At 46.1% G+C, this 17,100-nt stretch overlaps 1 protein-coding gene across 1 annotated transcript in view; it reads right to left on the bottom strand.

The window, feature by feature from the left end:
- The window catches only part of LOC119198554 (cadherin-12-like), a 44,681-nt gene that overhangs the window by 9,355 nt on the left and 18,226 nt on the right, over positions 1-17,100 (bottom strand). The window contains exons 5-7 of the mRNA XM_037455882.2: positions 16,578-16,765; positions 5,842-6,095; positions 2,172-2,308 (exon numbers count right to left, since the gene is read on the bottom strand). Of these exons, the coding sequence (XP_037311779.2) occupies positions 2,172-2,308; positions 5,842-6,095; positions 16,578-16,765 (579 nt within the window). The remainder of the gene's footprint in view (positions 1-2,171; positions 2,309-5,841; positions 6,096-16,577; positions 16,766-17,100) is intronic.

Genomic DNA, 17,100 nt, shown 5'->3' with positions numbered 1-17,100 from the left:
TGCCTCTCCTTTTATCCTTGGTGATGTATCTCTCAGCCCACTAGATGGAGCAATGGCATAGCGATTAGGTGCGAATCTGACTGGCGTCAGCATTTCAGCTCCATCATAAATGCTCTATTTATTTTTATTAACGCAGATTCTGTAATGCTGCAGGAAGCTTGATTGGTTAGCCATGAAGCTGCCTGCTTTTTACTGCTTCGTTGCTGGGTATTACTTTTTTATGAATGAGCTCATCTTAATAAAAAAATCAATCAACCGAGCAGGCATTAAACCGCAAATCAAAAAAAAAAAAAAGCCCTGCGAGGTAGAGAAAGTATTGGGAAAGTAGTAGGAATACTGCAACGTTGGTTAGAATAACTAAAACATCTCAACACAAACTCCATCTTCACCGTGAAACAGCACTCAATCCGCTGTAAGCAGACGTGCAGCGTGCCTCCTCCCGAGGTCATTATTGCACCTAATAGCTCTTCCACTCCGGGCTTAAATGGCAAAACATTTAATTTAACCCCCCGGCTCCTCATCCAGCGCTCTGTGGTTAGGGTAAGGGTTAGCAGGGGGAGCAGCAGAGAGCGCTCTCGCTTTGCTGCATGACTGCGGCGTCCCTCCGCGGCTCCGGACTGATCTTCCGACGCGGGACTTTGTGCGAATTTTATCCAAATGCGGTCCTTCCGTAATGGGAAATAAAAGGTGTGGGTGGAGCAGTATTGAAAAGCATTAGCAGCAAGGACACACACAGTCAGCGCAGGAAACCCGGGTCAAAAGTGGAGCTCTGCATGAATTTACTAAAATGTTGAGAACTGCTCTGCGGGGGCCAACCGAGGGTGTCGAAATGTCACAACAGATTTTATTCAGTACGAGACCTGTCCTCGTGAAATGGAATTATTACTGTGGGTTTTCAAGGTGTCTCTCTTCAATATCTATTTCTCTCTTTTCACGCTTTTAAAGTCTGAATAATAGACAAACCACATCCCAAAGATGACCATAGAGTGGACCTCAGAGGAGGTAAGCACTCGACACAAAGTTCTGTCAAATCTCAGCCAGGTCAATTAATGGTGGGAACGCAGAAAATAGACGCCCCCTGTGTCCCAAAGCATTGTTGAGTTACTTTTGGTACCAATGTTATGCTGTGTGAGTTTTACTTTTAGTTTGTTTAATGAAAAAGATCCTGGTTGAGGTTAAAAAAGGTTTAAAAACAAAGTATCTCATGAGTCGACATTTGAAAAGCCTGAGACGTGTTACCGTGACACGGGAAGACGCCCTTGAAACGTTTAGCTACTTATGCACCAATCTGAGCTGATGACAGGCACGTCTCTGGGGGGGGCCAGAGGCTTCATTCCAAGCTGGTTTTAAACCAGTAGAAACCTGAATCATCCTCAGATGGTAGCAGGTGGGCTTTTTTACGCCCCTCCCATGGTTGGGTTGGATGTACTAAATATGCAACATGCTTGTATTGTAAAACCTTCCATCACCCCCCCCCCCCCTCCTCCTCTGGCTCCACCTCTTCCTCCAGCTCCTTGACATTTATGTACCAAAGACACACACACAACTGGATGCAGAATAAGCATGTGACCACAATGACCTTGAGGGGAAGGGAGTAATATCAGTTGCCAAGGCGACAGTGACTCAAGTTTTAACAGCCCATATTTCAGTCTGTTCTAATGAATATACGGCGTGGGTAATTTTGATTGAGCACCAGCCAGCCTCTGGGATAATGACTTTGACGGTTCTCAGCCGATTTGATGACTTGATGACGATGGATTTGCTTATTTATCCGGGAAATTTGCTCCACTTCCTTCATAAAAACATAATTAGCTCGATGACACGTCTTAAAAGCCACAGCCGGGGCGTCTGTTCCTTCCTTCGCAACACGCCGTAAAGCTCCAGAAGCTTCCGATTTTACTGCGGCGAAGGTAAAAGTTGACTCTGGCACGACTAGCTCTTTTTCAATGCCAAAGTCAATAAACATGTGGGGAAAAAAAAGACATAAAAAAAAATAGAAATCAGAGTTGAGCAGGGCATGCCAGAGGAGACAATGTCTCAGAGATACGTGCCATCACGGTTTATAGTCACCGTGGAACCTTTCCGGCAAAATGGGATTGAGTATTGACTCGAGTGTGTTAAACCCCTTCGCACCCATCATGGCGGCGGAACCTGGCCGCCGTCGTACTCACTGAGTTTGGTGGCCACGATGGAGATGTTGTGCCGGGCGATGCTCTCTCTGTCCAGCAGCTCGTTGGTGGAAATCGTTCCCTCCACCGGATCGATGTCGAAGTAGCTGTCCATGTCGCTCTTCCAGTCAATGGAATACCTGAAAGAACGTTTTTTTTGTTTTTTTGTTTAATGGCGTCCATTTCCAACATAAACCCGGAGAATTAAACCACGGTGATTTTCCCTCCCGGGCCTCGTGTGTATGAGACGAGGTGTAAAGTAATGTAGCCGTCGCCTTCATTACTCATTCTGAGTGGTCATTTCCAGAAAATATGCTGAGGGCCGCAGATACATTCCAATCCCGTAATGGGGCGCGTGTACTTTGGCCCGGCGCCGCGCAAACGGGGGAGACGAAAATGAATGTTAGGAAAAAGAAAAAGAAAAACGGAGGGTGCAAAATGTCCTCTCCGAGAAGCACCTCCCTGGATCCGGACCCAGGGACGCTGAATTCACACGACAACGTAGCGGAAAGAGATCCGAAACCGAAACGGCGCCGTTCATCACGCCATGCCATTTGATCTTAAAAGACTCTTTTTCATTAATGATTTTGTGGTGTTTCGGCTGTGTTCCCAGGGGAGGAAATATGCTGTTGTGCTGTTGGGGTTTGATGCCTGGACGGAGGATTAATTACTCAGGGGGCTTCAGCACCACTATTCTGCCTGCCCAGCTATTGGACCACCAAAGGGTGTTTCCTATTAATATTATTTGACACTGTAGAGACTTCAACGGGACTTGAGTCATTAATATAAAGAGGTTTAGAGAACATCCAAACGTTATTAAAAGAAAACACATCAGAAAAGTTTTTTTTTTTTTTTTTTTTTTTACAAGCTTTGGTTCATTCAATTCTGTTTCACGTCGCTCTTTAAAAAAGGCGCTGAACATGAACAGTCTTTTGATGAATATTAAGGCCGAACTCCCGCCGAGGGTTCAAAAGATCAGTGGCTTTTAAAGCATCCTCGGGGCACTGAGGCTTTTTGGGGGGGGGGTCGGATTGTTGGGAGTCTCGCTGCTACTGCAGCGTACGTTACAGTGTCCGTGGACCTGGGGTCAGACAGACCCAATACTACACATCTGCTTGTATGAAACCGTTCCTTTACACAAAGAAAGCAGTCCTACTTGGAATTGACTCCGTCCCTGAGTTCATCTTCAAGACAATACGGCTCGTCAACAGTTGTGGGAAAGAAATAACGGATCTAAAGACTCTACTTAAGCTCGACTCAGACCTGAAAATTGCAGATATAACTGCAACGTTGTTATCACCATGTTTGAGCAGCCGAAATGTTATTTTAGCACAGAGAAGATTACGCATCGAAAAGGTGATCACAATAAAGTTCATGTTCATTTTACACCGCCGTCCTTTTTTAAAAGCTCTCTCTCTCTCTCTCTCTCTCTCTCTCTCTCTCTCTCTCTCTCTCTCTCTCTCTCTCTCTCTCTCTCTCTCTCTCCTCTCTCTCTCTCTCTCTCTCTCTCTCTCTCTCTCTCTCTCTCTCTCTCTCTCTCTCTCTCTCTCTCTCTCTCGTTGGTGATCATACCTCGGTGTGACTTTGTGATGCCGTCGTTTCAGACGCAGACTTAAAGTTCAGTCAGGAGAGGCTATCAAACCATAGGAAGATCTCGAGTCAGAGGCCGACAATGCAGAATTCATGAGGCCCCTTTGTTTCCCCCAGATGGAGTTAAACAGCAGGATCAGTCCGACCAAAGTCTAAAAGCATAATTCCCTATGCATGATGGGTCTTCGGGTCTATTATTTTGGAAGTGAAGAACGCGAGGCTTCTCCTTCGGATGCACACAAATGAACAATGCCAGATGTGCAATTGATGAATATTTAAAGACTCTGGGACAAATATGAATCCTTTTTGTACATACTTCTTCTCATTCTTTTGTTTTCTGTGGAATAAAAAAATTCATAATAAAACAACTATGCATGCAACAGATATATTTGCTGTATCGGCGCTATGCGTCACATCTTGCAGGAAGCATTACTGCGATGTGCGGGATCAAAAAGTACCGTGAGAGGAGGTCCGAAGCAAAACGGTCATCATGAATTTTTAAGAACGCACTTCTTTTGTCTTTGCAAATGACGATCTATTGTTATCTTCCACTCTAGTAATGTGCTAGACTATAGTGCAGTGTGTGTGTACCTGTGTGTGCATGGGAGGGACTGAGTATGAATCAGTGCGTCGGATCCATAAAACAGAGCAGTGACGTTTGAATCTCCACTGGGTGAGCTCAGGAGAGACTAACTGCAGCACAGTGAGCTGTGAAATGACTCTATGATGTCAGGCTACGACTTCATTTAGACGAGCGTTAATGTTTGAGTTCTATGAAAAATGAAAACAACTTTGCATTCATTTTGTTTCTCATCTCTGCAGCGTTATGTTTAATTTAGAATGCCTGATATGAAGGTTACTCAATAGTGCTCTTAATGGGGTTACGTGCGTTAACTTTGCATCAGCTACTCACTTAGCTGAAACTTTTTTTAATTAAACAAAGTTGTTTACTGTGTATATAAAAAATATATCTAACTGTGGGGAAAAAGGTGTACATACAACATTCTAGTCCGTAACAGTGACAGTTTATTTCTATCACTTTTCGCTGAGGAATATGTCTAAAAACGCTCATGTCCTAATTAACTATAAGCCATTTGGTAAAATGCTTTATAAATTGAGTAAACATTTCAACTGAATATATACGGCAAGTTCTTTGTTAGACCAAAAGCTAAATATTATTTCCACTACAAAAATACAGGTACCTAATAATAAAGTCATTAGATCATAATATATAACAGGTCCTGAGCTGCCATGCGATGATGTGAGAATGATTTTACACGACAATGACAATGTCAAACGTTCTGCATAGATTGATTAGTCCGCTGATGAGTAAAGCTGACAATACTCTCAAGATTAAGGCCGTGATGACATCGATGAATGGAGACGGGAGACATTGACGGATGGATTAGAGTTCTAAAAGCTTCAATCACTGGCTGCAGTACTTCTCCCTTTTTAGGCTCTTCTATCCTCGCGGGAGCACCCAGGGATATTTGGTTTAATAGTAAAAAAACCTGTGCAGGAAGATCCGCTGTATTCAGTCTCAGTATTCCCCGCAGTGCGATGCCTGGTCCTTGTGGATGACACGAGAACACTTAGCGCTTCTTTAAAAGCTTCCCTCTGACATTCTCTCGCCGTGTTTCTGTCCGTTCAATCTACAGCACCGCAAGCACTAAATCAAACAAATAAATAAGAAATGTATTATATGCGCTCTGAGGCCGCCTTGACTTCAATTCAATTATAACAATGATTGGGAATTACGACTGTTTCTAGGGATAAAAAACTGAAGCATTTCAGCCCTGCTTGCACAATATTTAATGGAGTCCATATAAAGAGCTACACCCACTGCTTTAGCCTGAGTAATCGACAGTAAAATCAGACCCAATGTTGGTCAAATAAATGTGCCTAATGGGGTGTGTGTGTGTGTGTGTGTGTGTTGTCGGGATAGCGCCTCGTCCATCTGACGCCACTCTAAACCCTTCCGTCCAGAAGTTTGATACTTTTTTCTACAGTTGGACGCGGTTTCTACTCGTGTGTGTGTGTGTGAAGAGTCCATTGGAGCTCAGAGAGAGGCGTTCGACTTCACCTGACCGGACTGCCGCTGGCGTCGAGATCCTGCGCCGTCACCGCGCCGATGATGGTGCCCGCGGGCGTGTCCTCGTACACGTCCATCACATACGAGGGCTTATTGAACACCGGGGGCTCGTCCACATCCAAAACGTTAATCTTCACCGTCGCCGTGTCTTTGAAGGCCCCGAAGCTTTGGAATCGTGGATCCAGGTGAGAATTGGTGGCATCGACCCTAAAGGTGTACGCCTTCTTGCTTTCGTAGTCCAGGTGCTAAACAGAAGAAACAGAAGGAAGGAGAAAAAAGAAAAAAAGCCAGTTTAATGTCGCTTTTACTGTTCATTTTAAAACGCTAATAGCGTTGTGGTTCAGCACGCGTGTAGCGCTCGTGCTCTAATTTACTTTCCCCCGCAGCACACAACGCGTAAGAGCACTTGAAGAAACGCAGCGAACAAGATGACAGCGAGATTGCCTTCCGCTTATTTCCGTCTGCATTTTCAAGGGTGAGCAACTGCAAACGATTGTAAACATCGGCCCCCCCTCACATCCAAAAAGTGTCAGTCTTTGGATGGCTTCCAATTTGCATGTTGTCAATCAAAATCCACTGTAATGGTTTATTCTCTTCCCCCGCCACCCCCCGCCCCCCCCTTAAACACTCCCCCATCCGATGTCAAGCCTCGCTGTCTTGGTTAAGCAGAAACGACGCCCCCCCCCCCCCCCCCCCCCCCTTCGCCAGAGTTCATGTTTCCGCCTCCTGGAGCAGCCGACATATCAGCTCGGGGTCAATTAGCCGGAGGCGAGGGGTGGAATCCGAAAAGCTCGGCGCGTCTGCGGCCCGAGGTGTAAACACCCGACGGCAGTGACATCCGCGTTTAAGGCCTCCCCCTCGCCGCCCCCGCCCGTCTCCTGCCCCCTCGCCCGTGACGGGCTGCGCTGGCTCGCGCTCGCCACGCGCTGCTGCTCCGAGGGTCACATGAGAGGCATTCCTTTCTGTGTATTTCAAATCGAGCAACACGGGAACCCGCCACGGCATGAATGCTATCGGCCCTCGCCAGGACACGGGCGCCTCTGGCACGTCGCGCCAAAAGACAACTGTTGACGACGCAACGAAATGGTGACGCGGTGTGAGAGGGGGGGGGGTGGGTGCAAACACATCACCAGTCGTCTCTCTCTGCATTAAATGCACATGAATTAGCACTCTAATTAGAGTAGACCCCTGGAAATGATCAGAGGCGGCGCGGCCGTGATCTCGCGGCGGCTCCAGATGCTCCTCGAGCCGCCTGCCTCTCCTGCATCTCCATGGTTTCACAGGCCTGCTGCTGCGGCAGGTGTCCGTAAAAAAAGAGAAAAAAGGGAAGCGAGAGCAATGTGAAGGCGAGCCAATCTGAAAGCAATCATTGACCATCAACCAGCGTGATTGGTTTGATTACAGTGTGCCAGATGCAACTGGCTAGACGCAGCTACAGGGACCCTTCAGCAGGAAATACGCTCTGTCCCTTTCAATCTCTCTCAACAAGTGACAACACCGAGAGAAGACGGAGCTCCCCGAAGCGACGGTGACGTGGAAAAAAAAAAAATGGAATTTATTCCAGGCGTCATTCAAACGCTGATCCCCACCTGCAGACTGAAAAGACTTCTCGGCAACTCACGCCCCCCCCCCCAAAGGGGCCCGGAATGTGCGGCGCTGCTTCAGTCGAAGGAACGCAAAGCAGCAATTCCATCGAGACCTTTTTTAAAATCTTTGGAATGTATGCGATAAGTGAAATGTGAAGTAAATGAACGGTTAGCTAAGTGGGGGCCGAGTTGCGTAGCGTAGCTCAGCAGAGGAGGAGGAGGAGGAGGAGGAGGAGGGCGACGGGGTTGGACCAGACAGCGGGAGGAGGTGTACATGACGCCGGGCCCTCGTTAGCCCGGCGCCTCGTGGGGGGGGGGGGGGTGGGACGAGGGGACAGAGTGCTTTCCATCTCAGCGCGCTGTATTATTCACCGCGGGCAAAAAAACCTCTCAACCTTTTTATAACTGTCTCACTTTTAGGAATCGTGCGTTAGCGGAGGACGTCGCGTTGAGGAGGAGATGCTTTATTTACCCAGCGCCTTTTTTTTTTTTTCTTCTCTTTGCCAAAGAGGGCTGGTTGCATGACCTCAAACGTCTCATCACTGAACGACATCGCACGTCAAAACAAAGTGATTCTTGTAGCCCCAATTCACAACTGAACGCAAAGCAGTTCATTTGACGTACGCAGAGATCCTTGCAGACACTGAAGTGGCGAATCAGGGCCGGTTCTTTTCTCTTAAAGGGGACTTATTAGACGGGGACGACGCAGCAGCTCATTTCCTTTACGCAGATGGAAGATGGAGGAGAGATGGAACAATGCATGGACAGCCATGTGACTAACTGGCAGGCTCTCAGAATTCACATCTCCTGGGTCTCGGGTGTAGAACAGTATCGCTGAGAGTCTGAGATTCACCAATGTCCAAGTATTTCTGGGATGTCTGCTGTTAACCAGGAATAAAATGGGGCCAGTCAGGGGTAATGAGAAACTCAGAGTTAATGAGAAGACGTGCTAATGTGTCAACGCTTGACTCGGGGAGAATCGATGTGGAGGCCGTGAGGGAATATTCTCAGAAAGGGTAAAAAAAAAAAAAACCCCAGCAGTTCGTTCTCTGACTGCGCGTCTCATTCCGGGGGTTTTCTTTTACTCTTTCTGGAGGATGACCTACTTATTTTCCCACAGCCAGTGCTGTGTGAGTAAGTATAACCCGTACCCACACATTTATTATCCTTAAGCCCCGTTGCGCACACACACACACACACACACAGCGACGCGGGTTGAAATTTGCGTCTCATCAGGGCTCCTCTCGTGCCGCACCTTCTGTCGGTTACAGCGGACACAACAAGGAAGTGTATTTAACGGAGGAATTTTGTAAGGAGCGCAGAGCGAGTTCCTCCTATGTCAGTGCTGCTGCTCTTCAACATCACAACAGAACACACTTGAAATTCTAGACATGGCGCAGCGCCCTTTGATATGTAAATGTGCACCTTCATTGCACTGCCAGTGATACTGAATGAAGGAACTTTTTTTTTTCTGCCAGTTGAACCTGTTATGTTCCAAGGGAATTTGTTAATTCATAACGGGAGGACTAATCAGGGCATCGCAGTCTCGCAGGTACAGCATTTCGCTTCAAACACAAGAGAATTGTCAGTTTTACTCTTGTGGATACTGAACAATGGATGATCCACTTGATGATGGTATGCAAAGTGGGAACGGGTTCCTGGTGCCCTCCCCCCGCAGCGCGTTACACCTTCTTCCTTTTCATGGCCTGCCGGTTATTTGGGGCATTGGAGAAGCAGGGAGAGATGTGCATATTGAATATGTTCTGTTTCCTTGTGTATAATGTTCGGTATTAGGATAGCAGAGTTCAATACTCTTCTCAATACGGGGGGGGAAGAAGAGTTTTTTGCCAACAGCAAAGAGCCTTTCCCCTTGAAAGGTCCTGATTACAGCCCAGTGAGTCATTAGCGGGCTGATTTCAATAAGTATTAGTGGAAGAGATTAAATAGGGTGGAAAATAGTGCAAGTGTTTAATCTATGATTTGAGTATTCTTGACTCCGTTTAGCAGAGAATCTTATTTTTACAATATCACGTATGAATCGTTTACACCCACTCACACGATTCATCCTCCGGGAGTGAACCAAAGCTCAGCCAGACATGCCGAGAATACCTAATATATATTTATATGTATAATACATTTCTAATTGTACATTAGGGCCGCGTCTGGGTGCTTAATTCTAGCGAGAGCACCCGTCACCTGGAAGCCGGTAGTCCCAACAACGCCGATGAGCCACAGAAGTTATTTTCTGTCTTCAAGGTGAAAATAATCCCGCCGAGCTTCAGAGATGAGGCGTCACGATTCAGTGCTTTGAGTCATCCTCCTCTGTTGCGTGTGAGTGCCTCCTCTATAAGGTCACTGCAGTCGCGGATAGTCTCCAGCAAGTTCCCTCCATGCAGAAGACTGCAGAAAGTCCTCTCTGGCCATCGTTGCCGCGCCGTGAGCAGTCAACTGGCCGCCGAGCACAAACGAGCTCATCAGCAGCAGAGAAAAGCTCACATGCCTCAGAGAGCAATTTGTTGTCCCCATGAATTCTTGTTGGGTGGGTGGGTGGGGAGGGAGATCTTAGCACCATGGAGAGGGAATGCTCACTTTATTGTGCTGCCATCAGCCACATGGGTCTGTGTCCTTGGCTGCCTTGAAGCATCTCCAACCCCCCCCCCACACACACACACTCCCAGCCCCCCCCCGAGCGCGCTCTCAGCAGCGGGGCCCCCTGGTTGAGCCTCGCCAGCAGCCCCCGTCCACACTGCAGTGGAGTGAGTGTGAAAGACTCTCCATAGGGTCGGGTTAGGCCATGTGATGAGCCCCCCCCCCCTCCCAGTCACTGGTTTAATCTATTACACCCACGCCTCCCCAGGCCGCCGGAGAGAAGGCACTTGGACCCCGAGCACCACCTCCTTTTCCTCTCTTTTTACTTTGTGCGCACACACACACACACACCGCTTCCTGCGTGGATCCCTGGTGAGGAGTTATTCATTCGCGTTTGACACCTTGATGTCCTGTTGTTCCTTCTCAAACTCCCTTTTTTTTTTTTTTTGGAACTTCCTTTCACACCAGTACCCGAAATAACTCATTTCGCCACCCGCTGGAACATTCAGCACTACAATCAATAGATTAGATTCAGCCCCCGTCTGTGAGCAAGGCTCAGTTGGAACCGTGCTGCCGGATGAGCTCTTAACGCTATCAGTTATAAGCTATTATATATTGCATTCTCTCGGTGGCAATTTAGAGATTATACAATACGCCTTCACAAGGTAAGGACACTTAGTTAGGTTCCAATGCGTGGATGTGTCCTTGTGTGAGCTAAGCGCCGTATCACGCCACAGCCCACTTTGTTTTTTAGTTAGCAGACCGACATTCCTCTATCTTTTCTGGAGCCTCAGTCAGGTTAGCGGCTCGTTCATTACTTTTGTCATTTGAACATGTTTTTAGTTTTTTTTTTTTTTTGTATTGCCTGCTAGTGTCTCATCAAGCCTGAGAGGCACTTACTGCTTCCATTCTCCGAGATGATTTACTGTTCCAACAGCCCAGTAATGACATTTCTGATGGAGAAATTAGACGGCAGTCACTGTCTGACTCCGGTGAAATTAAGTCCTTAATTGATGCCAGAAAGGATGAAAAGGGCGTCTTGCCTCAATACCGCAAATGGCTGGGACTTCAGGGGAGTCTAAGTAGGGCCACGTTTGAGCTACGGCAATTTAGGCAATTAGTGGCATTTTGGTATGGATGCAAATGTTTATCAGTGTTGCTCGCTGTCGTTGACGAGCTCTTTTCTTAAATGCCATGCGACACTGCGGCATTAGTCACATGCTGTTTTTTCGGGAAGCTGAAAAAAAAAAAAAAATGGATGATTTATTTGGCATTTGTGTGTCGCCTGGTGAGAACTAGGTTGAATTGGCATTTAGTTTATGGATTTTTTACTGCTGAAAAGTAAAATGCTAAATAATTATGTCTACCAATTGTTATGGGTTCAGTTATAATTGATTATTTTAAAGGGTGAGGTTACCCGAGCATAAAATGACATACATTTTCTTCTCACATGTTGGGCTATTAATCGATTTAGATTTAGCTCACATTACGACTTTTTACAGACTTTTTGAAAATTGTCAAATTAATTTAATTAATCAATTTAATTTAAATACTACTTTGCTTTACAAGATATGTTTAATGCTTGCTTAATAATTGTTTATTAAACTGTCATAAACATTATTAAAAGCCTATTAAAACTGTATTGGTTATACATTTACTATTTAATAAACATGGTCTCCTTCCATCGCTCTGAACCTGTCTGTCTCTGTCCATGGTGCTGAAACATTTTGATGTACTTTTTATATACATATATATACATATTTTACCATTAAATGACGGCTTGGTGCAGCCCTCTAAGTCACCTGCTCTTCTCCACGATGTGTTTTGTGTGAGCCCCTCTGGCGCCGTGGGGCAGTGGATTTGGAGGCAGCGCGAGAGGTCTGCAGCAGATGCTCTTCTTTCACTGCACCGTGGCCGCTGGGTGCATTCAGTTTTTACAGTGAGGAGATAGTCCCGTTTTTAAAATGGATTCCCTGAATGTGAGCCAGTAAATATTATGCCACACATGCTGCCATTAAACAAAGCTGTTCCTCTAGGCCTAGAACAGCATATTTCAATTACGCATATCTGCCATCTCTTCTTCTCCCAGGAGGAGGGGAATAAACATGCAAATGGACAAATGGCATTTAATCTGACCAGGAATTATTTAGCAAACACAAAACCGGAGGTTATCCTGCCGACGCTGCCGACATGAGGGCTATTGCTGTGTGTAATCTGTGCGTATTGCAGTTGTGCACGTGTGCACGTGTGCCTGGTGCTGTGAGCGCCCGTATTTGTCAGAGCGTTTTCCTTTGGAACTCACTGGTGGATTTACCTATTGTTTCCCATAATCCCATGTTTTGCAGATGGGATGCGCAAAACCCCCCCCTGCATGCATCGGTGACTCTTTTTTTCTCTTTCCCTCTTCCCCTGTATCGTTAGACGGGGGAAACAGACGATCATCCTCTGAACCCATTACTCAGCCTGATCCTCTTATCATAACCAACATTCCGGAGTCTCTAATTTGAGGTCTGCCAAACCGTGCTCTGTGTACAATGTGGCTTTCGTCTCCGTCCCGCCGTGGGTTTTATTTTCTGCACTGGGGGGGGAAAAAGTCAAAAGGAGAGACACAGAGAGAGAGAGGGAGCGAGATAGATTGTCTGCACACATTTGCACACCTGTCTCCGGGGATATTCCACCAATCTGGAATGAGACAAGTCAGTGGGAGGGTCAGTATTCTTGGAACGACTCGGAGAGGCTTCATCTCCAGCCCCCCCCCCCACACCTTTTTTTTTTTTTTTTTTTTTCCGAGGCACTGCTCATCCTTTCTCTTCTCGCTATCTGACTCCGTCCATGTCCTGCTAATATCACAAGCCCACGTGTGTTAGAGGCACATGTTGTTTCGTAAATTACACGATGGGGGGGGGGGGGGGGGGGTGGGGGGCAAAGCTTGGTCAGTTAAGGGGGCTCAGAGTATCCCCCATGGACCATGCCTTTGTGCAGTAGCTTACCACTGCAGGGAATACATCATGCTGCCTGGCTGCTGCATGGCGGCATATCAAACACTGCGAGGAAAACAATGGGAGGAAAGATGCATGCTCGCCATCCACTGAGGGTCTGCACCATGTAAACAAATAACTCTCCTCATTAACATTATAATTGCTTGTTGTCTCGTTCTGTTATCCCATTACAGTCAGGGAGAAGGTCACCATACCATGATCTATAGCTGTGCTTATGATCACATTAGGACCATACAGTATATGTATGCACGCACACACGATTCACACACACATACCTGTTCGCGCACATGCACGGAGCATCCCGAGGTAGTTTTTACACTGAGAAGGGAATCAATTGCTCACTCAGCTGCATATTTTATGGGATCAAAGGATCACGCACCTTTGTGTGCTGGGGCATGTACTGAAAAATGTACCAGTTAACGAATTCCTCAGTCGGTTACTTCCGAAAAATAACAGTAAATGCAGATTTTTCACTCTCCCTAAAAGAATATTTTAAGGACTTACGTCAGAAACACCCTGAACGGCACAAGTGCAGATGAAAATTGGCTACTTTTGCAATCAGAAGAAATATACGCTTCATCCCCAAAATGAAATAGACATGAATAAAAAAAAAAGCATTACTCCTTAAAATATCTTCTGGAGGTGAATTTGCATGAAAGAAAGGGGATTTAATGAGGATCCCACTTGTTTTTAATCTTCCAGAAGTAAGTTTGGGTTTAAAATCTGCAACGTTTTGATCATGGTCTGAAGGACGCTATTTTGAAACATGAACGTTTGGTGAAGAATGTGATTGATACAGTTATTCTAAATGAGTGAACTGATTTAAACGACGTATTCAGCCTTGGTAAAAAATAAAGTTCCCATGACGGTGAAGCAGAATAAGTGGTGGTTAACGTGTGTGACTCATCTGTTACCTCTCTCACCATCTATTCATTTAATTCAAAGAGTTTGGTGCCAAATCCTGGTAACAGTATTTTGGGTAAGATACAAGTTACATCTCCATGGAAAATAATTCCATTTGATCCAAAGCATCACAGCATTGCTTGCAAAAATCTTTCCTTCTGATATTATTCTCTCTTCCCATATCGGAGAGACATTTTGTGGCTGTTGAATTATGCAAACTCGGCATTGCGCTTCCTTTTTACCCCATTGAAGCGCAAGAGCATTGACAACAAATGGCATTTGAATGAGCCACGGGGGTCGCCCCCCCCCCTCCCGCCGAAGGGAAAATGCAGTGCCGAGTGTGAAGGGATTGTCAGACTGTGCATTCAACAAGGGGAACTGCACCTGTGAAGTGCGATGCGTGGGCGAGATTCTCCAAACTTTGACGAATTCCTATGATTATGCTTCTTAAATGTTGCGTGGCGCCTTCAGAGACACTGAGCCAAACATGTGCCAGCTGTTCAAGAGATTCTGACTTGATGTGATTAAATAGCATGCTGGCAGACGTGTGCACGCATTAGCAGCTTTTTTTCAATTTTTCTTTTTTTTTAACTGAGTAGTCGTAATGGCACAGAGCAATTGCAGTTTGAAAACCTGCACAATGTTGAAAAGCAGAGGAAGTCAAGAGGCAAACACAACACTCTTCAGTGAGCCAAGGTTCTCCCGTACACGATCTAATGATGATTTAATTAATGAAAATGATCTCATTCATCGCCTCTGTGTTGCTTTGCTCCTCATCACAATCTCAGAAGTAGGTTGTTCTTCTAACAGTTGTCTCCTGGAACCGTAACAATAAAATGGAGTGATTGCGTTGGATGTCCAAAGAGATCCCGTAGTCTCCGCAGTGAAGCCTATGGGTGGAGTAATAATAATATTTCTACTTAGTAGTGTGTTTGGATATCATGGATCTTGGCGTCTTTAACCAGCCGTACCCCGAGGAGAGCTCAAAATAAAACACAAATGAAGGGGAGATTCTCTCCTCATAAACCAGAACAACATGAATGTGTGTTCCCCACGGAGCGGTTGTGAAGCCCCAAGACACAATAAGGCCATGATATCACTTTAATTTTGCCTCATCAATATGTACTGTGTATATATATATATATAGATACACAAGTTTATTATAGTGTAGCTATTTATTAGAGGAGAACTCAATGTCCTGGATGGATGGCTCTATTTCCTCCTCCCCCTTTAGTCCACCGCTGTCCTTCTCTTCTCACCCCTGGCTTGGTTGTGGGTCTTCTTTTACAATTAGATGTTGGACCTCGGAGGATTTCTGCTCAGCATAATAAATGTCTCTAATATCACTGTGCCTCTAGGTCTATTGTGTGAGGGGTTTTCACCCCCCGCTCCCCCCCCCCCCTCCCCTCACGAATGCCGCATGCGTTAAAAATCAGATATCAAATGAGATACGGATGCTATTAAATCCAAAGAGGGTGCAACCAAAGGCCGGGACCCCTCGCTGTGGGTCAGCATGCTCTTGATGCATCAATCCATTTAGCAAAAAAAAGAGCATATGGCACAGTAAATGGGCCCTGACATGCTGAGTGAATGCTTTATATAGCCCCAGCACTTGCAGAGAGCTGCTCCATCGCCCCGGAGCTGCGCTTTAAAGCGCAGAGAGCGAGGACGCGAGCAACATCACACCCCCGAAAGATCACAGGTCCGACCGCGGCGTCCGCCCAGTGTCCCGCTGCTACGGCGCCATAACACAAGTACGACGTGCTCACGCGTCGGCATTTTTATTTTTCACACGGTCCTTCTCATTTTATTTATTGCGATATCACTTTTCAAGAGTCACTCCCTCCATCGCTTTGTCCCATGGCGTTAATGTTAATGTCTCTGCCGGTGACATCACTCGGCGTGTTGCTGTCGAGATGTGACGGGATTTATTCATGTTTCGCGGGGCCCGGACGGCGCTATTTTGCATATATGTTTAGCAGTAAGCGTGAATACAAAAACACTGTACATAAACCTCCCTTGGGTGTGTGCAATGACATTGGCAGACATACCACCTTGTGAACATGAAGCTTGGAAGGTGTCCGTTTTTATATTCCCATTACTTCTTATGATATTTGAATCATAGTTTAAGGACACATACATATTCAAAATGCAATAGTCAACAATATAAAGCATTTTAATATAACTTATAAGTATCATAGATTTGCTGAATATCAACTCGTGTAATACGGTATTAATATGATCTTTGTTTGTATTGATTGACACTCTCGTAACGTTACGTTTCCTCTCACTTTTTGTGTCTCATTATTAGTATTTGTTGCTGATGTCGATGTTCCCGCCTCGTACTTTATGTTCAGATTCCCAGTGTTTTTACATTTTGATTACCTTCCTGCTTTAGGACATCTAGATGTAAGTTACCTTTTACTTTCTGCCTCCGATTGATTCCAGACCTGCCACTATTTAACATCTTCCGATGGGTACCGGTAATAAAACATCATTTCCTTTTTTTTTTACATAAAAAGTAATCAGGTTTTTCTCTCATTGGAGGCCTTTTAATATAAAAAATATAAATTTGGAAAAAGTAGTATGTTGCCCACAGTTCATTTGACAATCTACTTGGTATTTGAGTTCTTTCTCTGAGGCTCCGTACCCTTTTGAGAATGATGATCCCCTCTTGGTTGTGGTCGTTGGTGGTGATGTCAAACATGGCGCCCCCGTCCCCCGGCACGATGGTGTACTCCACCTCGGCGTTCCTCCCGATGTCCAAGTCGTGGGCTTTGATCCTGCCCACGGCGGACCCCACGGACGAAGACTCTGGAACCCGCAGGTGGAAGAAACCTGCGGACAGACAAACGCCGCAATGGACGCAGTGTTTAGCACTTTTTTGGGGGGCGGAGGACACTGAGCTCCTCGCGTCCTCTGCGTCCTCCGTGCAGCCTCGCTCTCTCCCACACACACACACACACACACACACACACACACACACCTGTGACCCCAAAGGCACGTTATTCAAAGCGGCTCAGACATCAAGGCGGCTCAACCTGCGCTAGAAGCACAACGGCCTCGGGGCTCCGATAGTAACTTTTGATTGATATTCACTTACCCCCCGATGAAGAGGGGGGGGGTGTATTCAGGTATTGATTTCCGCGCTTCGCTCTCTGAAATCAGTACCT

This window comes from Pungitius pungitius, chromosome 19 (genome assembly GCF_949316345.1).
Source record: "Pungitius pungitius chromosome 19, fPunPun2.1, whole genome shotgun sequence".
NCBI classification, from domain to species: Eukaryota; Metazoa; Chordata; class Actinopteri; order Perciformes; family Gasterosteidae; genus Pungitius; species Pungitius pungitius.
This window is presented reverse-complemented; position numbering and strand designations above follow the sequence as displayed.